Source organism: Trematomus bernacchii, unplaced genomic scaffold, assembly GCF_902827165.1.
Source record: "Trematomus bernacchii unplaced genomic scaffold, fTreBer1.1, whole genome shotgun sequence".
NCBI lineage: Eukaryota > Metazoa > Chordata > Actinopteri > Perciformes > Nototheniidae > Trematomus > Trematomus bernacchii.
In genome coordinates this window covers 410,154-437,924 of record NW_022987690.1, presented here as the reverse complement: position 1 = coordinate 437,924, position 27,771 = coordinate 410,154, and the positions used below count along the sequence as shown (strand labels likewise).

At 41.5% G+C, this 27,771-nt stretch overlaps 1 protein-coding gene across 1 annotated transcript; it reads right to left on the bottom strand.

Moving 5' to 3' along the window:
* Positions 1-1,506: 1,506 nt before the first annotated feature.
* Positions 1,507-27,254, bottom strand: lbr (lamin B receptor). Its single transcript, XM_034138307.1, is given in 15 exon segments — positions 1,507-3,193; positions 13,647-13,769; positions 13,869-13,949; positions 14,143-14,311; positions 14,429-14,554; positions 14,782-14,885; positions 14,964-15,158; positions 15,322-15,376; positions 15,921-16,117; positions 16,345-16,510; positions 19,087-19,170; positions 19,834-19,995; positions 19,998-20,051; positions 25,133-25,307; positions 27,106-27,254. Coding segments are annotated over 15 exon segments (1,905 nt in total). The 5' UTR covers positions 27,159-27,254; the 3' UTR covers positions 1,507-3,032.
* Positions 27,255-27,771: the final 517 nt, after the last annotated feature.

Below are 27,771 nucleotides of genomic sequence, written 5' to 3'. Positions count from 1 at the left end.
GGAGACAATGTGATGCAGTGATGAACTCTGCCAGGTACATGTATTATAGAGTATTAAACACACATGATAAACATGTAAATTACACATGTGGAATAAAGTAAACAACCAAGTACAGTTTCACAGGTTTAACCCTAAAGAGAGATGACCTGAACTGAACAGAGCAGCAGTAACATCTAACGGAACCCTGCAAACCCCGGAGTGTTTCCATTGGGATGTGGGCATTTCTGGCAACCTACGTAAAAGTAAATAGGTCATCTTTGCTTTATGGAATGTACAGTAGAATGTTTTGCAAGTGATATAATAGCAGCAGTAAAAGCTTTATAAGCAGCAGTGATTATTAAACATAGCAAATCAGCTGTTTCTCAAAGTTTCACTGATCTGTTCATTCATAAAAATATGATCAGCTATGAGCATACAGACTTTGAGTTTAAACCACGTTAAGGTTTCCAACAGGACCTATCATTTATGGCATTCTGTGTGCGAACATATGACAAGAATTATCCATTATTTTGATATCAGGTAAGCTTGTATGTGAAGTAAATATTAGCATTTTGGAAAGGTGTTAACTGAATACACAGCGTGTGAAAACATTAACAGTGGCTTATTGTATTTAGAGTTTTTTTTTATTTGACTAAGCACTCAACGACAATGTTAAAGTCTGTAAAAAACTGTAAAAGTACATCTGTTTAAAAAGTTTCTCAGAAGTGCTTTAGTAGAATCCACACCTCATGTTTCCAGTCTTATGCTCACTGCAGAAACACAGGACTTTCACTAAAACTGCAATTTTAAAGAACTTTGAGATTAACACTTTATATTTTAATCTTGTATTTACTTAAAATAGCTCAGTTATAAAAGGCAGTGGTGGGATGTTATGTAAGTCAGTAGCCGGCCAGATAGAAAGTATAACTTCTTGCTTAAGACAAGCTTCTTTTGACATGATATCCAAATGGAAGAGATTCAAGATTAAGATGGAAAGGCAAGATAGCTGGTGTAGTTTTGGTAATCAAAATCTTATGTCCCAGGCTCCTCCAAAAATGTGATATAAATATATAAGACATAAAACAATAAAAAATAGAGCAAGAAGAATCTGAGATATAAATAAAATAAAGGGCACAACAAAGTAACAAGTGACACGGAGAGGAGCTCGAGACCATCTTCAGCAAACACATTTACTGGTTTTGTGACTTTCTTTGATTTGTCAGTTATACATTTTTAACAAAATGTTAGCTGAAAAATAATAACAAACTGAATTATTTTGTTAACCCAAAAAAACGTTGACCCTCAGAAACCTGCTGCTGTGAGCATTCACAACTATATTACATTGAATAGTCTCATTGTGTAGTGTTCTCCACATAATAGATCTGTGTCAGTGTATCATAAGATTTAGTAAGCTTGGTTCTGAGCACGAGAAGAATTGAACTGTCATGACCTAATTACATGTTCTCCTATTCCTTCTAAAGACACTCTAAATCTCAACTCAAAGCCCACGGAAAGCACAAGGAAGTACTCTCAATCTTTATTTGATGCTGCACCATTTTTATAGATAAGCTTTTTCCAGCAAAAGCCAGCAGGCTGTAAGTGATTGATGCTCACTTACAGCCTGCTGTACAGTACAAAGGAGATCCAACGTACTGCTTCCACTCAGGCTGCCCACCCACTGCCATATTAAGCACAGAATATGTTGAGACATGTGACCTCTCTTCTCTTTATCTAACATGTATTCTCTGATCAGACAAACACTGTTACAGACCATTCCACATGTGCTTTTAATACGTATAAGTATTGTCCAGAAACATGGCAGATCTATGTGTAAACATTACTACAGTGGTCAGATTTACAAAGTTAACTTCAAACAACAAATTAAATATCCAATGGGAACATTGTTATCATCACTACTCTCATTGAAAAGGATTTAAAAAAACAATATTTACATTGCAGTCAGTCAGCACAGCATAAGAAATGCTTACTAGTCTAGTCAATGTATTGCTACTGGACTCTACAGCTGCAGGCAGAAAACACTTTTTTGGTTTTGTAAATGCATTAACAAAAAGAGCTCCATGTCATCACAGTATAAACATCATTACATCTGCTAGACAAGTAAAAGCAAATGTGTGTGGCAGTGGTGGGAAATGAACAACCAGTTCATAATCTAGCTGGACAAAATGGTTTCCTTAGCGGCATAAAATGCAGGAAATAAAAGTAAATTGGAATAGCTCATGACAGAAACTTATATTATTGTTAATATGAGTCATAGTCATTTTGTTTGTAAAGCAGTGACGCTCATAATTACACACACACACACACACACACTACAGAGGACCAAGTGAGTGAACCTGAGGTAGCAAAGCCAAATCTAACACACTTTGGGATTGATCATGCTACAAACACATTAGTGCATCTTTCCTGAACCCTCCAAAATCATTTTACACTCTCAAGTCAAAATTAGATATCTATATAAAAAGATACACACAATAAACAAGACAAAACTGTTCTAATGGAGCTTTGGACAAGGTTCTGGGTCCTGAGAAAAAACACATTCCACTGTGCAGATTTAAAACCTCCTTCATAATATACACAAGCAGGTGTACTACACAATTATTCATATAAACTAAGCTGAAATAGTTTTTTCTATTGAATATGGGAGCAAAGATTTACCAAAATAATATACATTTTGGAAATCTGTCCAATATTCTTGAAGTATAAAAACAAATGTGTATCTACAAAAATATACATCCCAACAACACATTCCAAGCAGAGGTGGTTTTCAATTCCCCCAGATTTTCAAACTTTTAAAATCTATATTTTTTTTGTATTTTCTATTAAAAAGGCAGTTCTTCGAATAGTCTACAATACCAATGTGGCATGTTTTTCTTCCTTACAAACATTGACAATACTTTAGCTTCTTCAGTCCAGAAACACAATTTTAAATATTCTTAGTTTAAACAAAATATTATAAAAGTAAAAACAATGGTCCATCCATTATTAATGAGAGTTTGACTGGGGGGGCCTCAGCAGAGGAGTGTCTGGCGCCCTCAGTAGACGCGGGGAATGATCCGGTAGCGAACTGTTCGGCAGTACTCGTCCCACGCTGAGCCGTACTTCCTTCGGCACTCGCTCATGTCACGGGAGTCTCGGTGCACCAGTAGGATGATGAAGTAGATCATGTAGTACCAAGGGAGGAGGTGGCTGAAGCCTGCCAGGGGTAGGACACATGTTAGGGAGTACATCAAACAAACCCATACTCTTTATTTGGACTGTATGCTTCACTGTGTTTTGTAGGGATGTAACGATATACCGAATATCGCGATAAATAAACGTCTCAATACCGTCGCGTGACTGACAAAACTCTACCGCGATATTACATGGTTAATAAAAAACCTTTATTTAACCAGGTGGTCCCATTGAGATCATCGATCTCTTTTTCAAGGGAGACCTGTCCAACATGGCAGCAAGTAGGTTACAACATGAACATAAAACAACAGATAACACAAAAGGACATCGTATTTACAGGGCTACATACCTAGAGACATTGACAAGTACCAACAGTATATTTATATCTCGCCCTGTCAATAGGGCGAGATATTTACAAGAAGGTTTGTGTCACCTTCTTGGCAAAAACTGTATTGTTTTTGAAGTGGTGGAGAGACAATGCACAGTTTTACCCACTGCTGTCACCCATGGCCAAAGCATATCTCTCTGTCCCACAGAGGTGGCGTTAGACTTTTTCGCTGTCTGTCATTTTGACAGACAGGATCGTACATTTCCGTCATAATCCATTATTACCCGTCGGGGGGGGGGGGGGGGGGGGGGGGGGGGGGGGGAGAGAGAGAGAGAGAGAGAGCACGCTCGTGAAGAACTGTCAACGGGAACCCTTGCGGGAGCGTAAAGCATAAACTCCCAGACATTGGTTTGGAAACTATATAATTTCCTTTTGGAGGGCATGCATAACACGGCAAACACCAGAGCCTCGCTGCGGAGAAACTTTGGCGCTGTTCCGAGTTTGTTCTAATCTGTCAAAATGACAGACTGCGAGGGGCGCTAGTGAGCAGGGTATGGAGTGAGACGTCTTTTTCAAAGCTCCTGCAGAGTTTTATACTTAAACGGCGTTATTCACATCAAAACCAGATTAAACCTAACTAAAAGAAGCTTGAAGATATTATAACCTTAACTAAGTCAGAAATTCCGACTTTGATGGCGGCAAATCTCCGGAAATACAAATATACGAGAAGGCCTGAACAATCCCCGACGCAGGGTACTCCAGCCAACCGTAACGGAGCGTCACCTGTCCGGACCGAAGCCACAGATATGACCGCCTGAAAAGATCAAGGCAGACGTCCTGTCGTCCCTGAGGGGAGACTTGGCTAATATGTTACGGGAAGAAGTGAAGAACGCCCTTGCAAAGGAATTTGGCCTCCTCAAAAGTGGAGGCTGTCAGGTCAGAAATCACCACCAACACAATTGCAATTCGGGCTGAAATGGATCAAATGAAGGGAGACATTAAGGACATAGGGGAAGGCCTGTCGACATGGTCTGACAAAGTAAACTCGCTACAAACTGTCGTAACTAACCTGAAAAGCCAAGTCAAAGAGCTTCAAGAAAAGAGTGAAGACATGGAAGGTAGGATGAGGAGGGGGAATATTCGTATAGTAGGTGTAGATGAGCAGCCAGACTCGAGCACTCCCGAAGCTATTTCCAAACTTCTCAAAGAAGCACTACATCTTGACCGAGACATCAAAATTGACCGATCACACCGCAGCCTTATGAAGTGGAAGCCGGGGGATAGACCACGGGTCATTATCGCCAAGCTGCACAATGACGGAGACGCAGCGGAGGTGCTTAGAAGAGCCCGAGACAGAGCCCCACTCAACTACAATGGAAAACGGATAGCCATCTTCCCCGACTATACCAACAACGTAGCTAAAGCCAGAGCTGCATTCACGGACGTGAGGAAGATGCTACGAGGACGTCAGGGAGTTAGCTACGGACTTCTGTTCCCTGCTCGGATGCGGATCTCAGTTAGAGACGAGGAAAAGGAATTTATGGACCCTGCAAAGGCTCTGGAATACGTGCTAAAGAAAGTCATCCCAGAGACTGAGAAGTGAATGAACTTCACTTCTCAGTCTCAGACAGACGACAGATGACCACCAGCATTGAAGACCACAATGTCAGTATGTAAATAGTCCACATAACGCACATAAACACACTTAAGCTAATAACCCCGTTCTGAATACTAATGTTTGCCAAAGAAAACCATTGCACTTGATAAGATAATTAATATCTGTTCTTTATATATGAATGGCTATGTACCATTTCATATCCAATCATTATTTGCGACACTATTTTGTTTGTATTACTCGTATATGCCGTTATGCTTAATTATTTCAAATATAAAACATATTAAGCTCTGCAGGAGCCTGAGTAACACCTGGCTTCCCTTATATCTTAGCACACAGTGCAGTCAAACTTTATCTAGACTGCCTTTTCGCTGCTTTTATTGAAGCAGCGAGGGACTAGGTCCCGCCCCTCACCACATGATGATAAACACATGTTTATTTGTTCTCTCTGTTCTACTGATTCTGTTCCCCCGGGATCCTAAGTTCAATGTAAGGTCAACACTACTACCATATTATCCAACTATTGAAACTGCCAAATGGCCCTATCTGAAGATGGAAATATATAGTACAGCTGTATTAAGCATATTCACAGTCCACTCCTTTTTGTTTTGTTTGTATTTCGCTATTCAATACTCTTTTTCAAACCACGATGGGATCACTTAAAGTTGTGACTTATACAGGGTTCCTGCAGGTTTCGCCAACTCAAATTTAAGACCTTTTTAAGACCACTTTGAATAGAATTTAAGACCTATTTCACGGCAAGAAAGTATGAAGGAAAATTGCTATGAAAGAAGAAATACGTCCCATAATTACTTACAAAGTAAATGTATTCATGTTCAACATAAGAACAATGACTGAACATAACAGCCCAGAACTGTGTTAGCGTGTTAGACAAAAAGTGTGTGTGTGTTAGGGCTGTGCAATTAAATCGTATTTTAATCGCAATTACGATTTCGGCCTGCCACAATTACGAAAACAACATAATCGAAAAAAACGATTATTTTGCTTGCTAGGTTGTGACAGTGCACTAGAACATATTTGATCTAATTAATTTTAGTCTAATTTATTTTTATTTATATATGTTTAGTAGCTTGTGGAAGTGCGCTCCAAAATATTTGTTGATCTTGTTTATTGGTATTTATTATTTTGATATTATTTATTTAAATGTATCATTTATTTTTGTATTGGTTTTTCAGTTGAATTATACGTTCAGGGTAATCAACAGTTAACAAGATACTGTTCAAATTATTATTTGTTTTAAAGTTCAATAAATTGATGTTTTCAAAGTCAATGAATTATCTTATTTAATAATCGTGATATCAATTATTGACCAAAATAATCGTGATTATGATGTTTGCCATAATCGAGCAGTGTGTGTGTGTGTGTGTGTGTGTGTGTGTGTGTGTGTGTGTGTGTGTGTGTGTGTGTGTGTGTGTGTGTGAGAGAGAGAGAGAGAGTGACAAGAGCTATATTCAGAGCTCTGCTGCCTTGGCTACAATCTTTCATCGTTGCTGTTGTAAGATTGGTGTTTAGCTACGGTATTTAGCGTCTACAGCACCTCCGCTTTTAGGGTTGACGTAGACACAAACGTCGCCCGGAGGTCCCCCGGTGTTGTTGCGGGAGCTGCTGCACTAGCTAACGCTGCACTAGCTAACGCTACATTAGCAAAACAAACGCTAATGTATTTAGCAAAAGGTGCGGGCTTCAAACACGTTCCCCTCCACTGATTTCAACCAAGCACTAAATTCGATGTTTTCCAACCAAATACGGTTGAACTTACACTTCCCCATATTTATTTGTAAGTAGATTTGAAGATACATGAGTTTCTGACTGCCGCTAGCTGAAGCTTGGTGCTAGGTTACTAGCTGGGTGTTCTCCAATAAGGGGGCCGGGGGAAATTAAGTTAGTGATTACTGGTTCCATGTTGATTTATTTCAATACAGATTGTTGGGGGGAACTGAAAGGCTCTACCGTACAGGTTACTTTGCAGCCCGGACATTTCCGCCAAAACACATTTAGACGCTGTCACTAAAGCCCTTGTCACTACCCGATCGGTCCCCCTGCCCGATCTGTACTGCGCATGTGAAAGATGGTCCGCCATATTGGACAACTACATACGGCAACTCTAATAGGACACTTGACACAGTGGCTTTTGGCAAAGCAGAAAAAGAACCGAGAGAGATGAGTTATTGTTATTACAACGTGACTTCACTATTATTTAACAACTCTTTTTATTGTTTTTTTTTTATTTGGGGTTAAGTACATTGTCAGAAGTTAAATCCATTTCTCACTTATTCTGTTAGACAGCTATCATACTGAATAAATATTTACTGTGAATGTATGCAAAAATGTATGGCATATAGCTGTCTAACAGAAGTTAAATCCATTTCTCACTTATTCTGACAATGTATTTAACCCCAAATAAAAGAACCCAATAAAAAGAGTCGTTAAATAATAGTCAAGTCACGTTGTAATAACAATAACTCATCTCTATCAGTTCTTTTTCTGCTTTGCCAAAAGCCACTGTGTCAAGTGTCCTAGTAGAATTGCCGTATGTAGTGGCGGACCATCTCGCACATGCGCAGTACAGATCGGGCAGGTGGACCGATCGGGTAGTGACAGCCCTGCCCTATCTGCAGTGCGCATGTGCGAGATGGTCCGCCATATTTGACAACTACATACGGCAACTCTAATAGGACACTTGACACAGTGGCATTTGGCAAAGCAGAAAAAGAACTGATAGAGATGAGTTATTGTTATTACAACGTGACTTCACTATTATTTAACAACTCTTTTTATTGGGTTCTTTTATTTGGGGTTAAGTAGATTGTCAGAATAAGTGAGAAATGGATTTAACTTCTGTTAGACAACTATCATACTGAATAAATATTTACTGTGAATGTATGCAAAAATGTATGGCATATAGCTGTCTAACAGAAGTTAAATCCATTTCTCACTTATTCTGACAATGTATTTAACCCCAAATAAAAGAACCCAATATAAAGAGTTGTTAAATAATAGTGAAGTCACGTTGTAATAACAATAACTCATCTCTCTCGGGTTTTGGCTTTGCCAAATGCCACTGTGTCAAGTGCCCTAGTTGGGTTGCCGTACGGAGTTGTGCAATATGGCGGACCATCTCGCACATGCGCACTGCAGATAGGGCAGGGCGGCAGATCGGGTAGTGAAAGATGTGATCGCAACACAGAAGTACCTTTCAAATCCCATCATTTTTAAGACCTTCTAAATCATATTTAAGACCTTTCTTATTTTTTTGGTCACATTTAAGACCTTTTTTAAGGCCTTAAATTCAGATTATCAAATTTAAGACTTTTTAAGACTTTTTAAGACCCCGCGGGAACCCTGTTATAATGTTAAAGGCCTACATAGTACTTTCTTTCTCTTAATAGCACTAAGCCAATTGAAGCGAGCAAACTCTCATATTGCATTCTTACAGGAAACCCACCTCTCCGATGATGAACACGATAAGCTTAAAAAGTCCTGGGCAGACAAGGTGTATTACTCTTCACACCAGTCAGGGAGGAAAAGGGGAGTTTCTATTCTAATACACAGACAGATTAATTTTATACCAACACTAATACATAAAGATAATCTGGGAAGATATATTTTGGTAAATGGGTCAATAGAAGGTATCAAAGTCTCTCTTATTAATGTATATGCACCGAACGAAGACGATCCTGGCTTTATCAGAACAATCTTCAATAATATACTACAGCATAGCTCTGGACTCTTAATGATGGGGGGGGGACTTCAACTGTGTTGGACAGACAACATGGACAGACAACCCTCATCAAAAGCTCCCCTCCCCAGAATGAGTAAAATGCTTAAACATCAATCTATTGAGCTAGGTTTGGTAGATATCTGGAGGAGCAGGAATCAGAGAAGCAGGGACTTTACATTCTACTCATGTAGACATGCATCGTACTCTAGGATTGATTTTTTTTTTACATCCAGATCAGAGCTGCATAGAGTAGAAGACATAGCGATAATGCCCATTACTATTTCTGACCACTCACCCATTGAACTTAAATGGAACATAGGCCCTATACCAATCTCTAAACAGTGGAGACTTAACACGTCCCTCCTTAATGATAAAGATTTTACCACTTTTATCAAATCAGAGCTTAATTACTATCTAGAAACTAATGACTCACCAGAAACATCACCTCTTATATTATGGGATTGTGCCAAAGCGTTTATCAGAGGTCGTATCATTTCGTACACGTGTGCTAATAAAAAGAAAAAGGATGCCAAACAACGGGAATTAGAGGATAAAATAAAGGGACTAGAAAAAGAGCATAAACGAACTGCCACACCGTGCCTTACTAAAACTCTTAATGCAACCCGTAGAGAACTTAACAGCTTACTAGCAGATAAGATTGAGGGGAACTTAAGGTTCACTAATCAGCGATATTATGAATATGGAGACTTGCGCATTCTGACAGCGATTTTAGCTAAACGGGTCAGTCAAATTATCACTCATATTATTCATCCTGATCAGACAGGTTTTATTACTGGGAGACACTATGGAGATAACATTAGAAGGCTGTTTAATATAATGTCATATCAGAGGGATAAGGAAAATGAAGCAATGATGTTATCACTGGATAAAAGGCCTTTGATCGGGTATCATGGCAATACCTGACTCAAACACTAAAACGATTAAAATTCGGCCCTAATTTCATTAATTGGATACACACACTTTATTCAGAACCACAAGCCGCTGTTAAGGTTAATGGGTTTAGATCAGACAGATTTACATTGGAACGTGGATGTAGGCAGGGGTGCCCTCTATCCCCCCTCCTGTTTGCCATTAGCATTGAGCCGTTAGCACAACTGGTAAGGGATGATATGAGCATAAAAGGAATTGAAATAAATGGTGAGGTGCATAAGTTGTCTCTCTATGCAGATGATTTATTACTGTATTTAACAGAACCGACAGCAACGATACCACATTTAAAGAAATTGATAACCCAATATGGATATTATTCAGGCTACAAAATTAACGTAGGAAAAACAGAAGCCATGGATATTAATGGTAGAATATCACTGAGTACAAAACTCCAGAGTGGTTATACATGGTCGAAAGACGGCTTTAAGTACCTTGGGATATATATCACCAAATCAGCACATAATCTATATGATGCCAATTATAAGAAATGTATTAAATGTATTGGTAGCGATATGGACCGATGGTCTACACTCCCCCTCTCTCTACTACTACTACTACTAATGTGTGGAGACAATACGTATTAATGTTTTGCCCAGGTTACTTTATTTATTTCAGATGCTACCTATTGAAGTCCCTAAATCGACTTTTGACACCTTGGATAAACTAATCTCCCAGTTCATATGGCAAAGGAAGCGCCCAAGAATTAGGCTTAAAACACAACAGCTATCTAAGCCAGATGGAGGTCTTAAACTTCCCCAATTTAAGACACTACTATGGGCTGCACAGATGAAACCCTTAGTAGCGTGGGTAACTGTACTTACACACGCTGGCTTAATATTGAGCAAAGTATGTGCCCAAAGCCTCTGCATATATTACCCTTTTTCAGATGCCCCCATAAAGGAAATGGGACAATGGACTGCAGCTACTTTAAAAATATGGAAAAAAATACAATCAGCATTTGGGTTACCCAAAAATATTTCACCGCTAACAAATATTGGTTATATGAGAACCTTTATGCCTAGTAATTTAGATGCAGGGTTTAAAAAATGGTCGGAACATGGCTTGACTTCATTATATCAGATACTGGATAAAGATAATCTTAGGACATTTGAACAGCTAAAAAATGATTTCAATATTCCTAAAACAGACTTTTTTAGATATTTGCAGCTCAGACATTTCCTTACCACCCACAAAGAATGGGAACAATTCAGAAAACCTACCCCAATAGAAAATTATCTGATACAATTAAAATTGGGAAATAAAGGACCGAAAATAGTTGGTAAATTATATGAAATATTCCTATTAATGAATCTGGATAGCTCGGTGAATATAAAGCAAAGATGGGAATTAGAAATGAACGTAGATATTACCCAGGATACCTGGGAGGACATATTCACCGAAGCAAACTTAGTGACAAACTCATATACATGGAGAGAATTTAAATGGAAAGTAGTTACCAGATATTTCCGAACACCAGATATATTGTCAAAAATGGGCCCAACACATAGTAACTTATGTTGGAGGAACTGTGGAACTGTGGGAAATTATACTCATATTTTGGTGGCTATACTGGGAGTCTTACCTGAGGGTCTCAGAAGAGAGGTCTAAGACTTATCTATTAAGAATTTTATTGACAGTGGCCCTGAAGTGCATCACCATTAAATGGTTGAAACCAGAACCTCCCACATATAACTGCTGGATTCAGAGAGTGTGGGATATCCACCACATGGAGCAAATCACATATTTATTACGCCTACAGAAAAATATATTTATCAAGCGATGGGCCCCTGTCATGCATCTACTAATACAATAAGAATTGTTAACACCTTTGTCACTTGTATTCTCTTTCCATCATTATTATTTTTGTTTATTTACGATTATTTGTCTTATTTTCCAAGGTAGGCCATCTTTTTTAGCCCTGGAGTGGCACTGTATAATCATAACGGAAAATGTGAATTTTACTGTAAAATATATTGTACTGTATTATTGTTTGAAACGGAGAAAAAAATTAAGTCCTAAAAAAAAAAAAAAAAATGACAGACTGCTTTCAGATTTTTCCGTCATTGTTAAAAAATATATTCAGTTAACGCGACCACTGCTGTCCCAGCAACATCAGTACCAAGCGAGAGAGTTTTTTCCACAGCAGGGGATATTGTAAACGCCCAAACATCACAGCTTCTACCTGGAAATGTGGACATGCTCATATTCCTAAAAAAAAAACCTGTCTGATGATGCTGAGTGAGTGAGTTAGAGTGAGTACTACTTGAAAAAACTAAAGTGAAACTTGATTTATTTTATTGAGGGGTCTGATTATTAAATGTCCTTATTTATTTGTGAGATGCAGTGGCACAAAGAAAATGGCCTACTTTGTTTGGTAGTACTAGTAGGTAAAAAAACACTGGTTGTTCTTGTTCCAGTCTGTTACTGTCACTTTGTTTTTGACACTTTAAATACTACAATCCAACTAAAATGCTGTACAAATCAGATTTATTATTTAATAAAGAACATTTTTTCAAGGTAAAAATAAATAAATGTCAAAATAAATGTTTCCCCCAAAAATGTAAAAAAAAAAAATCTTTATTTTTCAATATCGCCGATAAATACCGTACCGTGGACTTGTTATCGCGATATAAACGTACCGTGAGTTTTTGGTATTGTTACATCCTAGTGACACACACACACACACACACACACACACACACACACACACACACACACCACACACACACCACACACACACACACACACACACACACACACACACACACACACACACACACACACACACACACACACACACACACACACACACACACACACACACACACACACACACACACACACACACACACACACACACACACACACACACACACACACACACACACACACACACACACACACACACACACACCACACACACACACACACACACACACACACACACACACACACACACACACACCACACACACACACACACACACACACACACACACACACACACACACACACACACACACACACACACCTCTTATGGCGCATTTCCACTGCAGGGCCTCGCACGACTTAGTACGGTATAGTTAGGCCTTGGTAGGCCAGGCTCACTTTATGCTGTGTTTCCATTACAGTTTAGTAGCTGGGGCAGTAACTATAGTAACGCAGTGTAGGCGGAGCCGTGACGTCATCTTCAATGCGAACCACAAAACCAACATCAGCCGTTGAGCTCACAGCTCCTCATATCTGTTCAGAAACTAGACAAAAGTTAAACAAGTACAAACCACAGACTGCCTGTGTCATGGCGAATACAGTCGCTGCTTTATTTATGTCTGTATAGGCCGTTGTTGTGAGTGTGGACAGTCGGGGCATATACTGCGTTAGCTTAGCCGATCTCCATTTAGAAAACAAGCATTTTAAAAGGTTTTTTCCCCTGCCGTCTGTCTGCAGACTTGACAAAGCATTAATTCATGGTTTTTACTAACCGGTATCAGTATGTTTTTACTTCGGCATCATTTTGAAACGTGTATTACAATTAAATCACGGTCAAATATGTTCATCTTGTTGTAGTTGTAGCCCCCTTGCCAGCGATTCTCTCTGACCATTCAGCAGTCGAGAGTGTTTACGTCACTACTTTAGCATATTCAGCCCGGTTGTTGGCCCGGTAAGAACCTCGATTTTGGAGGGCCAGAAAAAAGGTGAAAAAGTAGCCCTGAGCCGGAACTACTCCTAGTGGAAAAGCAAAAAAAAAGCGGGCCGGGTTTGGCACGGCACGCTTAAACCGTACTACGCACAGTGGAAATGCACCATTAGTGTCAGAGGATCAACAAAAAACACACTCACCACAGGGCAGGGACCAGGCCAGAGCCATCAGCAGGTCCCCCAGGTAGTTAGGGTGGCGCACCACCCCCCACCACCCAGACACCAGCAGACTCCTCCCTGTAGCTGTGGGGATGGTCTTCAGATCTGCAGGGAGGCAGACACACAGAGGTTACCAGAGTGAATCAGATATGAACAAAGCACTGAGTGTTTTGGCATCAGCTGCAGGGAAACAGCAGAGCTTACGGGAAAGTTGGGGGTCTGATGGGTTTCTCCTGAAGGCGTTCTTCTCAGAGTTGGACTTTCTAAAGATGTAGAATCCAACAACTAAATGAAAGACACAGAACATTTTAATTTCAGTTTCGAAACCGGAAAGGAAATTAACACTGAGATGTTGAGATCATCTCTCTAGGACTTAACAGTTTTCTCTATCAAATGCCTGCGACATTTCTGATTGAGAAGCTATACAAAACCTCAGGACTAAAGGCAAAATGGTGAGTGAATTTAATTTGACACTTACGTTTAAGTGTGACAATGGCAGCGAGGGCAGGGGGGCTCAGCGGGGTGGGCCGGCTCACCAGGTAGTAAGCCTGCAGGGTGTAAGTGAAGGGCACCCACACCAGGTCTCCAAACGCCAACATGAAGCCAAAACCATCGTGCATTAGGTCCATGGTGGTCAGGATGGCCTCCTGGACACACACACAGACACACACACAGTTTAGAAGTTGTTAACATGACAATCTATGTAATTGTTTTCTTTCTTTGTTCATGTTGGAGTGACCATGTTTGTGTGCTGTGTGTCATACCTCGTTCCAGAGGCCGTCGGCCACGTAGAGCAGCTGGAAGAGGTTTACCAGGATCATGGCGTGAGAGGGAGCCTCCAGACCCTGCCGTTTCATCTCCGCCAGCGCCAGCGCAAAGTTGATCAGACACTGAACAATGACACACAAATCCAAAACAATAGGAATTTTTTTGGAGCATTCAGAAAGCTGTAACACCTGCCAACTCATTCAAGGGTTTAAAGACCAATGATGCTACATCAGAACAGCCCATGCATCTGGCTATGCAAATGCAATAACAACAAATAATCTTCCTACTTTGAGTGCTCATTGGGTGTATTTTAAGACAAATGTTTTTTTTTGGTTTTCCGTGAACTCACCCAGCCAATCAGACCAGGGCGCATCTCGCAGAAGAATTTTAGATCAAAGTATTTGATTCGTGGATTGAGCTCACGTCCTTTGAAAAAGTCGTAAGCCACATTTCCTGATGAAATAAAGAAAATAAATGAGACAGCTGAGCACAAAAGGAAAGAGTGAATAACAGCTGCATAAGGGAACTCACCAGAGCTGCCGCCCAGTGCCAGCTGCTCTGCAGCAGCGCGCCCAGAGCGGACGTACAGGTAGCTGCTGAGCAGGATGGAGATCAGGAAGGAGGCCACAGCCAGCTGCAGGAAGTGGCTGTGGATGTATGTGAGGTCAGCACCTTGCTGCACCGCTGCTGCTACTGCCACACAACTCACCACCATGGCAAAGAAACCTGCACGGACACACAGTTAGATACGGTTGGGCAAGAAAAATAAAAAAAACTTGAAATTCAAATAAAACAACAACCAAAGGGAGTGAGTGGTAGTGAAAACTCAATCCTTTTGTTTAACTGAGACTTAAGTGAAGTAAGACTTGGCTGGCAGTTGGAGGCTCACCATTGGTTCTGTACTTCAGCCTCTCCCCAGAGCGCAGCGGCATGCCCTCGCTCAGCTAGAGACACAAACACATTTTGTTAAGTGTAGTTGGAGTTAACACATGCATGCTAAAATATATGGAGCCACTGGATAATGTAGCTGGTCTGTGTTTATTGGAGGCTTCTGTCCTCATCGTACTGGGGTGATTTTAAAGGTGACCAGGAGTTCTATGAAACGACACACCTCAGCTTACTAGTTGTACTAATTGAACTGATAACTTAACACAAAATAGAAATGTCATTGTAAGTCTTATTATTATCTTGTGTGTAAGATATCAAGAGAGAGATGACACAGGATGCAAAGAACAGGAGCTCTGTGTTTCAGTGCAGCATCTGAGTCACTGTTACTCCTGACCATTCATTCAATTTCTGCCTCCTGCTGAAGCTAACTGCCAGGCGCAGTATGTGCGGCGCCACGTGTTTTTCCTGTACCAGTGAATACACAGAGGCTTGATAGAAAAACTGTAACCATGATGATCACCGCTTCGGAACGATACCAAGTTAATTCTCTCCATCAAACTATGCATGCATTTCTGAGTGTAGAGGTCTCTTTTCACTCACCTTTCCAACGGGTAAGATGTAGAGCAGGACCTGGAATAAGATCCAGAGAACGACAAATCCAAGAGCCTTAGCATCCCAAAAGCTTTCAAGGGGGGGCCAAGGAGGGGGGAAGTTGGCGAGGCTGGGGTCTTCCTGGTTGACTTTGAGTACCAGGAAGAGAACCCAGGCTGGCAGGAAGAGCAGCCAGAAGTAAGCACCTGTAGGACACACACACACACACAGCAGACAAGGTATTACATATACACATACTTTTTTAAATAGGCTGTGAGCACACAGGGGTTAGTATAAATGATACAGAGTGAGCAGATTGGTAGAATTCTCTGCAGTACAATGCTACTGTCCTCTAAAAAAAAGTTGTCAGTCTTTGCTTTAAAGATCATCCTCCAGGCTACTGGATGTAGTTTCCTTAACGTCCTATAACTACCTAGCTTCCCTCCAAAGTCAAGGGAAACGGAGGGGGGAGAAGCAGCTGCAGCCATCTTGGCCTCTTTTTCTTCCAGCTGCTCTGCTTTGGCCTCAGCTTTGCCATCTCCATCGTCCTTCCTGCGCCGTAGATTGTAACGGCTTTGGTTCTTCTCTGGCTCTGACTTCTGAAGAAACAATTCGGACATAACAATCAAATTCAAAAGTTGCACAAGATGTGGGCTAGCAATCTCAACAAAGTTCCTGCACACCATACAGGTTTGGTGACAGGTGCGGCGGTTTAAAATCTCTTGACTTAAAAAGGAAGCCAGGAGTCCTGTCCATCACATTTACACACTTTGACACGGTATTGCTCGTCAGACAAAAACACATACAGGTTGGGTGTATTTCTATAGGAGTTGAACCTGATAAATGTTTAGTGGGAACAAGATTTAAGGTAAAAAAACTACGTATGTTATGTTGATTGAAATATTCATGTTAAAATGATCAAAATAAATTCTTGTTCTCTTCAATTTAAAATCTAAAATCATAAACAAAGGATGATCTTGCAGTCGCTGCCCTCTACACCCCTTTCTGTCAAAGTCAATCTGTTGATGTAGTGAGGCTTTATTTTTTCTTTAGCGGCACTATGACTGAGCTCCTGTTTGTCCTCAGAACGCTTCTTACAGAGGGTATCTAGGATTAAACATCGGGGCAAACAGACAACAATGACTTTAGAGCAGGCATGGGCAAACTAAAGCCATATACGGCTCGTTGGGCTTTTTAATCCGGCCCGCCGAATATTGGTACAAAATTGTCCAAATTATAGTAAAGACTGCATTCATTTTGCCTTTTTCCTGCAATACCCGGCATTTCAGTTGATCCCACTAGATGGCGCACTCGAGACACAAATTACCTTTGCTGGAGTCGGCAAGATCTAAGAACCAAATACGTCACGCTTACATTGGAGGGGGTGACTCAAGATTAACCTACCTGAGCAATAACAGTTCACGGTTAGTACAGTACAGCGAATACAAATTGTAACAAGCAGTAGCGCTGAGAAAAAGGACTAGAACGCGACCACACACACACTTGTAAAAAACACTTATATAAAATCAGGCAACACTAACCAGCTTAGTGTGATTCTGTTTATTTTGTGTAGAAAAACGGTGGTATGCCTCAATATGATAGCAACGAGTAGTCGAGATAGTCTGATTAGCTTCGGTTGCTATGCTAACATCCCCTGTAGAATGCCAGAGAAACTTTCATAACAGCGTTGTGATGTCAAACAGCGTCAATTCAGACTGAAACACATTCACTTAAGGGGATGAGGGATATTTATCAGCTGCTTGTGTGACAGTCGGACATCGAATACTTTACAGCGCCCGCTGCCGTGAGTTGACAGTAGAATAACGAGCAGCACTGCAGCGGGCGGTAATCCCGCTGAACCACGTTAATAAACAATGCACCACGGCACTCTGGAGAAAGGTATAAGGTTGGAGAAGTAGTTATTTAATTTAATCTGGCTTCGTATGATTAAAAACGACCCGACGCAATCCTCTATTGATGTTGTTGTGAGTGGTGTTGCGGAGAAAATCAGCGACGTAAAACTCCGTGTGGGTAATAAGAAGGCACGTAAACGGTTACGCCATGACGCAAACGATGACGCAATAACTCACCTTTGAACCTAATTCACCTTTGAACCTGCATCTGTAACAATGAGTGGACCAAAGAAAAGAAAAGTCGACAATGAGTGCCGAGTGTTTAATGAGGAGTGGACAGCTAAATATTTGTTCACCGATCTGCCAGCCCGTCTGTTACATTTTAAAACTCATAGTGGCCCCCGAGCCAAAAAGTTTGCCCACCCCTGCTTTAGAGGCTGGCTGCTCTCGGGTCTGCGTCTGCAATCCTACTAACAAAAACTAAACCGAGCTAGAAAAATAAGACAGTGTATTCATGTAACACGTAGTACTTTTTAAAAAGGATCACATATTCTACCACTGCACTTTGTGTAAATGTAGGAGACTGCCAAGGCAAGTTTATTTAAATAGCACCTTTCAACACAAGGCAATTCAAAGTGCTTTACAAAAATGAAAGACATTAAGAGCATTAAGAAACATATTATAAAATGGCATTTAAAAACACTAATTTAAAAGCAAAGATCTAAAATGGCATTTAAAAACAAGCTGCAAGGGAGAGGAAAGGAGAGGCACATGTTTCGCCATGTGACCGGCTCATGAAGCCCAATCTTGTGAGGGGAGCCTCTCAGCTGAAACCTCACACGGCCCCCCAACCTGCATGCATCATGACATTCCATCAGCTCCAACTTTCACTATAGGAGTAGTGCCAGGCAAGTTAGATGTTGCTTGTTTGTAATAGTCTGAAGAACTTTTAATTAAACTCTTAAACTCTCAACTCAACTGCCCTTCAACCTGAGAGAGAGCAGAAAAGCGTGTCAAGTTAAACAGTGGCATTAATCAAATCAAGGTTTATTTATAAAGCACATTTAAAAGCGATTTTTGGTCGGGCCAAAGTGCTGTACATGTACACATTAATGCCTTCTAATGCAGCTGTGTTTACACATACTAAGGTTTCTGTGTGAGTGTATGTCCTGACTTTGTTCTTTGTTGATGGTCATGTGGGTACTGAGAGGAACTGGCCAATGTGACTGCACCAATTATGCATTTCTGAATCTTTCATTTGAAAAGAAATGTCCTTTTTTCAGACAGAGGGGAATTGCTTTAAATAAGAAAATACAACTCACCTCATTTACTTTGTTAGCAGGCTCATTGTCCTCTTTCTTTTCATGCTTTTTGTTGCCATTGTTCTCAGGTGCCTTTGTCTGTTCCTGCCCATCAAACAATGGAGGGAGATTGATGGAGATGAAAAGGGACAAAAAAGGGAAAAACGCCACGTGAGGAATAAGCAGAGTGAGCGTGAGAGGTTCTGGTCAATATTCAGAACAACAAGCCACAAGGTTGTGATGCTCTTTAATTTAGTAATTGAGTTAATGAAGAGCCGAGTGGAATGACACAACTACAAATCAAATACTTAAATCCCAAATACTGACTGACTCACAGGGAGCCAACATTCCATAACTACATCTCACAGGTTCAAGTCAAACTATAGAAATAAAACCAATGCACAGTTCCAGTCAACACAGAATGTAGCTTCAGATTGTGCGACACAATCAGTCTTTGCTTATGCAGCTGACACTTAGCAGGCACGTCTATATCAAACTTCACACAAGCTTTATTTTTTTTAAGTTTGACAAGACAATAATGGCAGACATGAGTCAAGTTACTCTAAGGCAGCCAATAAAAGAGAATTTATATTGAGCCGACAGGGGCGTACAACAACGTCCTGTAGGCAGCAGAGTAGAACAGCATTACAGAATTACTGTGGTGTTTAACATTTACTGATGCTTTTGATATCAGTCGCAGGGACTGATCTCTTTCTGTTCATCAGCTTCTGCAACCTCCCTAGTGCTGAATGAGTAGGTGGCACTCACCGGGGGAATTAGCCTGACTTCGAATGAATCCTCCAGCTTAGCATCTCTGCGAGAAGGCGGTGCGCTCTCTGTGATAGCTGCAGCAGCGACGGCCGCCGCTGTGCACGAGGACGAGTGCCGCGTGGTCCGTGCTGGGGATCGAGAGCGACTGCGTCGACGGCCCCTGGTGATCGAGAACGAGAGCGGGAGCGAGGGCGCGACTGGAAACCAGCTGCACTCTGAGGGGAGACAGCAGTTAGACAAAAGAGGAGATTACTACATTGTGAACAATTTTACCTTGTTTTGTATTGGACAAGATATTTAAAAGAAGTCTGCCTTATCTTTTCTATAACGTATAGAAAATACATATTGAAGGCTTCTCAATTATCTAATTTCCCCTCCTCGGTCCTCCGGTAGTGACCCGGAAATGGATTTCAGCGCGCCATGTTGAAGGACATCTCATTTCTCTAAATGCACATCGAGGACCGAGCATCGAGCGTCGAGGAGGCTCTCTGGAGGAGCTATAACCGAGGATACACGGTTATAGTATCCGTACTATAACCCACGGAGGATGGATATTATGTTATTAACTGCTTTCATCCCGACGCGATGTTTACAGTGAGAACAGCTGTGAGGTCCGTGCAGAAAGCAGAGCAGTGTGGTATAATATATATCTCTCAGTATAACAGGGCCTACATTACTCGTCTGTATTTGTATGCTGTAGTTTAGTAGATATCTACAAACAAAGAGTCCATATTTTTCTAAGACCATTAGTGCTTCACATAATAAATACACAACGGCTGTATCCTGATATATAGCTATTATATGCTTTAGGAGCTGTAGGGTGTGTGGTACAGTGTGTAGGTGTGTGTGGTACAGTGTGTAGGTGTGTGTGTGTGTAGGTGTGTGTGTGTGGTAGGGTTTAGGTGTGTGTGGTGTGTAGGTGTGTGTGTGGTAGTGTGTAGGTGTGTGTTACAGTGTGTAGGTGTGTGTGTGGTACAGTGTGTAGGTGTGTGGTACAGTGTGTAGGTGTGTGTGGTACAGTGTGTAGGTGCGTGTTGTACAGTGCGTAGGTGTGTGTGGTACAGTGTGTAGGTGTGTGTTGTACAGTGCGTAGGTGTGTGTGTGTGGTACAGTGTGTGGGTGGTGTGTGTGGTACAGTGTGTAGGTGTGTGTGTTGGTACAGTGTGTAGGTGTGTGTGGTACAGTGTGTAGGTGTGTGTGTGGTACAGTGTGTAGGTGTGTGTGTGGTACAGTGTGTAGGTGTGTGTGGTACAGTGTGTAGGTGTGTGTGGTACAGTGTGTAGGTGTGTGTGTGGTACAGTGTGTAGGTGTGTGTGTGGTACAGTGTAAGTGTGTGTGGTACAGTGCGTAGGTGTGTGTGTGGTAGTGTGTAGGTGTGTGTGTGTACAGTGTGTAGGTGCGTGTTGTACAGTGCGTAGGTGTGGTGTGTGGTTACAGTGTGTAGGTGTGTGTGGTACAGTGTGTAGGGTGTGTGGTACAGTGTGTAGGTGTGTGTGTGGTACAGTGTGTAGGTGTGTGTGTGGTAGTTGTAGGTGTGTGTGTGGTACAGTGTGTAGGTGTGTGTGGTACAGTGTGTAGGTGTGTGTGGTACAGTGTGTAGGTGTGTGTGGTACAGTGCGTAGGTGTGTGTGTGGTACAGTGTGTAGGTGTGTGTGTGGTACAGTGTGTAGGTGCGTGTGTGGTACAGTGCGTAGGTGTGTGTGGTACAGTGCGTAGGTGTGTGTGGGTACAGTGCGTAGGTGTGTGTGTGGTACAGTGCGTAGGTGTGTGGTGTGGTACAGTGTGTAGGTGTTGTAGGGTTGGTGTGTGTGTGCACAGTGTGTAGGTGTGTGTGTGTGGTACAGTGTGTGTAGGTGTGTGTTGTACAGTGTGTAGGTGTGTGTTTTACAGTGCGTAGGTGTGTGTGGTACAGTGTGTAGGTGTGTGTGTGGTACAGTGTGTAGGTGTGTGTGTGGTACAGTGTGTAGGTGTGTGTGGTACAGTGTGTAGGTGTGTGTTGTACAGTGCGTAGGTGTGTGTGGTACAGTGTGTAGGTGTGTGTGGTACAGTGTGTAGGTGTGTGTGTGGTACAGTGTGTAGGTGTGTGTGTGGTACAGTGTAGGTGTGTGTTGTACAGTGCGTAGGTGTGTGTGGTACAGTGTGTAGGTGTGTGTGTGGTACAGTGTGTAGGTGTGTGTGTGGTACAGTGTGTAGGTGTGGTTTGTACAGTGTGTAGGTGTGTGTGGTACAGTGTGTAGGTGTGTGGTACAGTGTGTAGGTGTGTGTGGTACAGTGTGTAGGTGCGTGTTGTACAGTGCGTAGGTGTGTGTGGTACAGTGTGTAGGTGTGTGTTGTACAGTGCGTAGGTGTGTGTGGTACAGTGTGTAGTGTGTGTGGTACAGTGTGTAGGTGTGGTGTGGTACAGTGTGTAGGTGTGTGTTGTACAGTGTGTAGGTGTGTGTGTGTACAGTGTGTAGGTATGTGTGGTGGTGTGTGTTGTACAGTGTGTAGGTGTGTGTGTGGTACAGTGTGTAGGTGTGTGTGGTACAGTGTGTAGGTGTGTGTGTGGTACAGTGTGTAGGTGTGTGTGTGGTACAGTGTAAGTGTGTGTGTGGTACAGTGCGTAGGTGTGTGTGTGGTAGTGTGTAGGTGTGTGTGTGTACAGTGTGTAGGTGCGTGTTGTACAGTGCGTAGGTGTGTGTGTGGTACAGTGTGTAGGTGTGTGGTACAGTGTGTAGGTGTGTGTGGTACAGTGTGTAGGTGTGTGTGTGGTACAGTGTGTAGGTGTGGTGTGTGGTAGTGTGTAGGTGTGTGTGTGGTACAGTGTGTAGGTGTGTGTGGTACAGTGTGTAGGTGTGTGTGGTACAGTGTGTAGGTGTGTGTGGTACAGTGTGTAGGTGTGTGTGGTACAGTGCTGTAGGTGTGTGTGGTACAGTGTGTAGGTGGTACAGTGTGGTGTGTGGTACAGTGTGTAGGTGCGTGTTGTACAGTGCGTAGGTGTGTGTGTGGTACAGTGTGTAGGTGTGTGGTACAGTGCGTAGGTGTGTGTGTGGTACAGTGTGTAGGTGTGTGGTACAGTGTGTAGGTGTGTGTGTGGCACAGTGTGTAGGTGTGTGTGTGTGGTACAGTGTGTAGGTGTGTGTGTGGTACAGTGTGTAGGTGTGTGTTGTACAGTGTGTAGGTGTGTGTTGTACAGTGCGTAGGTGTGTGTTGTACAGTGCGTAGGTGTGTGTGTGGTACAGTGTGTAGTGTGTGTGTGGTACAGTGTGTAGGTGTGTGTGTGGTACAGTGTGTAGGTGTGTGTGTGGTACAGTGCGTAGGTGTGTGTGGTACAGTGTGTAGGTGTGTGTGTGGTACAGTGTGTAGGTGTGTGTGTGTACAGTGTGTAGGTGTGTGTTGTACAGTGTGGAGGTATGTGTGGTGGTGTGTGTTGTACAGTGTGTAGGTGTGTGTGGTACAGTGTGTAGGTGTGTGTGGTACAGTGTGTAGGTGCGTGGTTGTACAGTGCGTAGGTGTGTGTGGTACAGTGTGTAGGTGTGTGTGTGGTACAGTGTGTAGGTGTGTGTTGTACAGTGCGTAGATGCGGCGGACAGACAGGTCTTAGTTGCTTTGGTGTCCTATGCTTACTTTTAAATAAAACGTTTGGCCCGTAATTTCAATTCCCCATTTCAGCGACCAGAGAGGGGGGGCTAATTGTGTTACGTTTGTTGTTTGATTCTGAAATTGTATATATTTATATAAATATATGTGTGTGTATATGTCCGCATCTGTAGCCTGTTATTGTCTCATTATACCGCACTGTCAATGAATTCAAAGTAAATATATAAGTCATCATGAACACATCTGTCCATCAGACAGAGGGCTGCTGTGCCTCCTGTCATCATTAATGGACGTCTCTTTAAAATGACCGCTCAGAGGAGAGGAGTTCTCATTTCTCTAAACGCCTGCTGCTTCCCCTCCTCTCTCCTCGGTTCCCCTCCTTGACTCCTCCGCTCGCATCTCCTGTGGGCGGGACTAAGTCACGAGGAGGGGAGTCGAGGAGGGGAAATTAGAGAATTGAGAAGCCTTCATAGACTACACAGTAAGGTCAGGAAGAGATTTTGGCAAAGATAACAGGAGGCATTACAATAGCATTCCTCCAAATCATTAAATAGTTTAGGCAATAAGGACAAATATTCATTATAGTAGTCAGTCAGCACTCGGAAGTTTTCTAGCGTTGTTTCTACATTTAAGCTGTATCCTGCCTTGGAAATGACAGGAAAACAATACTTTTTCATTATTTTAAAAGCGTAATATATAATTTATCTGCCCGAGTAGAAATGTTCCGAGTTACATTCGTTGTGAAGGCTAGTAGCAGTACACTCGGGCTTAACTGTTTGTTATGGGAGTCATGGTTTTTAGGGCTGCTTAAAGATATTCCTAGTTAACCATTAGTCGTCACTTTAGGTTATAAGTCGAGTTGGTGCACATTTATGATATATTATTATTTTCTTTGGCTTCACAAAATTCAATTCCAGGGCTGAGAAAAAGCGTTATCGTTATCACACAGCATGGACGAAGAGACAATTCAAACTGCACCTGTAACGATTCCTAACGTGTGTCGGAACAAGCAGCAAGGAAACACATTAAACATTTAATTTATTATAGCATGAGTTACATCATCGTACACACAGCCTTTGAACGTGTGTCTTCATTTGTAACATAAATAAACATTTTCAAGTATTTTTCAAATTTAAATAAATAGAACAAGCAAATAAATAATACAGAGCAAAGGGAAACTCTCAAAATTGCCTAAGCACATAAAGCTTCATCATCGAATGAAACTTAATACAATTAGGAATGCACCGTTGCATGGCTCAGATATCGGCATCAGCTGATGAACGTTCTATTTACTTGGTACACTTCTCAACAAATATGGTGATTATACCACACCTTTATGAAGACTTGTCAATGAGAGTTTCAGAATATAAATGATCTGATGATCTGTAGAGTCAAGACTTTATATTCTAACAATTGAATAGCAGTTGATGCTAAAAAACAGAAGAAACCAAATTGTGACGTTATAATTAAGGGCAACTTGAATTGTGTATTGCAGAATGGCGACAGCCCTATTATTGGTTAACACTGTATATGATAAAGCTTTAATTACCTCTTTACGTTTGCCTTACAATATTTGATAAGGGGTTATCTCCCTAAGGTTGCGACCTGTGTCACCTAGTATTGTATATCAAAGCCGATAATAACAAAGACACTTACACAAAGTAATGTTTCATGAAAGTGTGAAAAGACAGTTTGTAAGTTATTTTGTGACAGGTACCTTTATGTCTTGCTCCTTGAGTTCCAGCTCAGTGCCGTCCTTGTAGATGACCGTGTAAAGCTGGCTTTTGGCATCAAAGTGAAGCACCTTCACCTCATAATACAGGCTGCTGCCAGGCCAGCGGCCCATCACCATGTCCCCTCTCTGATACTTCACAGTAGGCATCTTTGTTGACCTAAGAAAGAGTGAGAGACACAAGGACAGGTAGATTATAAAGCAGACGATATCGTGAAAAGGGGAGAGAATTAGAAGGGTAAAGATTAGGACAGCAAAAATACAAAGGCAAAGACATAAGAGCAGAGCGGCAGGAGATAGGAATATAAAAGAATGTAGGCTGGATTTTTGATTTTTTTTTTTTATAGTGAAAATAAAAGCTAGAGAAAAATCCTACATTAGGAATCATATACATTAAAATATGTATTTAGAACTCTGTCAAAGCAGAGCTAACCTAATTTGCAAGGCATTGTCATTATGTTCCCACACAGTGCACTGAAGCGCATTATGAATCTGTTTTTATAAGATAAAAAGGATCTGGACATTCACCAGTGGGGTTTTTAACTGACGTTTTTTTATGTCGAAGAAGAAAACATCAACATTTCTTCAGCTGGTGTCAACCACAGACCTTTCAGGCATCTAACCAAAAAAGACTTGCTCTGAGAAATACGGATAAAATGTTCTTCTCACATTCTGATTCAACTCTGTTTGCTTATCTGTCAATCAGAAAACACACATTGCTATCATCATATTTATTAACAGTATTAGAATTAATAAATAAATCATTAAAAAGGTATCAAAAACCCCATCATTGTTATGTTTATCTTCAAGTTTAAAATGTGTCTGTGTCTTATTTTAAAAACATCCAAACATACTTGCTAACATGACTGTATGTGCACCACTGGACACAATGAGGTGGCCAAGGCCAGCTCAGCATTATGGACCTTAGAGATCAGGGAGGCTCAGTGTGTAGAACTGCTGACAGCTCTGTCCCTGTAGGGTCCCCCAGCTGTCTGTCCGACTCCCACTCCCTCAACTGTAGCTGCAACTGTTAAGTTTGTCAAATCTAGCAGCCACTTTAACGAAACCAAAATATTTAAAATGGTTATAACAGCTGCTCAGTGTTACTATGAGACAAACATTAAGTTTATTCGACAAATATTATTATTTTCAATGCTCCAGAAACCAACACCTGAATAATATCTAGGGATGCCCCTTTGCATTGGCAGGACATCGGCCAATGTTCGCCCTACTTACTGCCGTCAGCACATCGGTAAAAAAGGTGACATTCGCTAATGGTTATACATTTTGCTGGGCTGTGTGTGACTTGGCACTGTAGAAGAGGACTTGTCATTATTTCAATAATGACGGCATAATCTACAGTCTGAGTGATCTGCAGAATCTTTAATGTCATTGGCGGTGCAGTAAATCCCTTTTCCAAGTGACTTTGCCACCGCCAGAGCCTAGGGGGGCATTACAATGTGTTAGAAATGTTTGATTATTTGCACTTCTTAACAACAAGTGTAGCTCACTGAATGAGAGCTTCAGCAGAGCAGGTGAAGCTCTCTGCTGCTGACAGCTTAGCCACCGACCTTAAATGACTCCTGACAGCAGTCTAAGTTCCATTGGTTAACACTGCGCTCTGCTTCAGTGAATGGCAGGCAGCGTTCACAAACTGCTTACCATTAGTTGCTATTGCGATTGTCACCATAAAGTGTCCATCTGAGAAAAAAAAACTCAAACCGGCAAAGACACATTCATGTTAAAAACTACAATAAGTATACTGAACCAAGCTGTTTCACTGTCAAATCCATGCATAGCAAATCAATGTGTACTCCTTCTAAAACACAAAATAACTGGATCATCAGGATTACAAAAAGGGCAAGGAGAGTCAAACATAGTCAACCCCTATTCCACTGCACTGGTCGAATCTCAAAAAGCCACAACATCCAAATGGAAAGCATGTTAAAATGACACACCCGAGCTCAGTCCCCGCGCTGCTGTGCCGGCCGGCCTGTCCGCAGAGCCCCATCTCCGGCTGGGCTGGTGACAGGATAAGGGCTGCACCATAGGTGGAGTTTTAAATACAAGTCCCCCTTTGTGCGGAAAACTGCTGTTTAGCTCCACATGGTATGCAGAACAGCCCCTCTGAAATGTAGCATGTGAATCCAGTGGTAAACGCCCTCCAGTCGATAGCAAATGACTCTCAAACTTTAACTTTACTTATATACTCCGTTTGTTAATGTGTCAGCTAAGATCAAACGATAGGTGAGCTAACCCCGTAGTAGTAATCAAACAACAGTAACAAAGTGCTTTCCAATAAAAGCAGAATGCATTTAAAATAACGAACTAAAACTGAAATAAAACAGTAAAACCAAACATTTGGGTCACAATACAATCTAAAATAAACCTTAAGTAACACTTACCATCACATTTAAACTAACATTATTCCTTAAAATAAAACAAAACCTAACACTCTTCATTCTGGCTGCAGTTTTCACTGCGCTACCGTTTGTGATTTGGCAAAGTTAAGGTAATATCGACGAATTTAGAGCACTTTTCTAAATTATTTTGTGAACTTCCCCTCGCTGTTTTACAACACGCTCCACAATGTAAATATATCCTAACATACAAAGTCTTCCTGT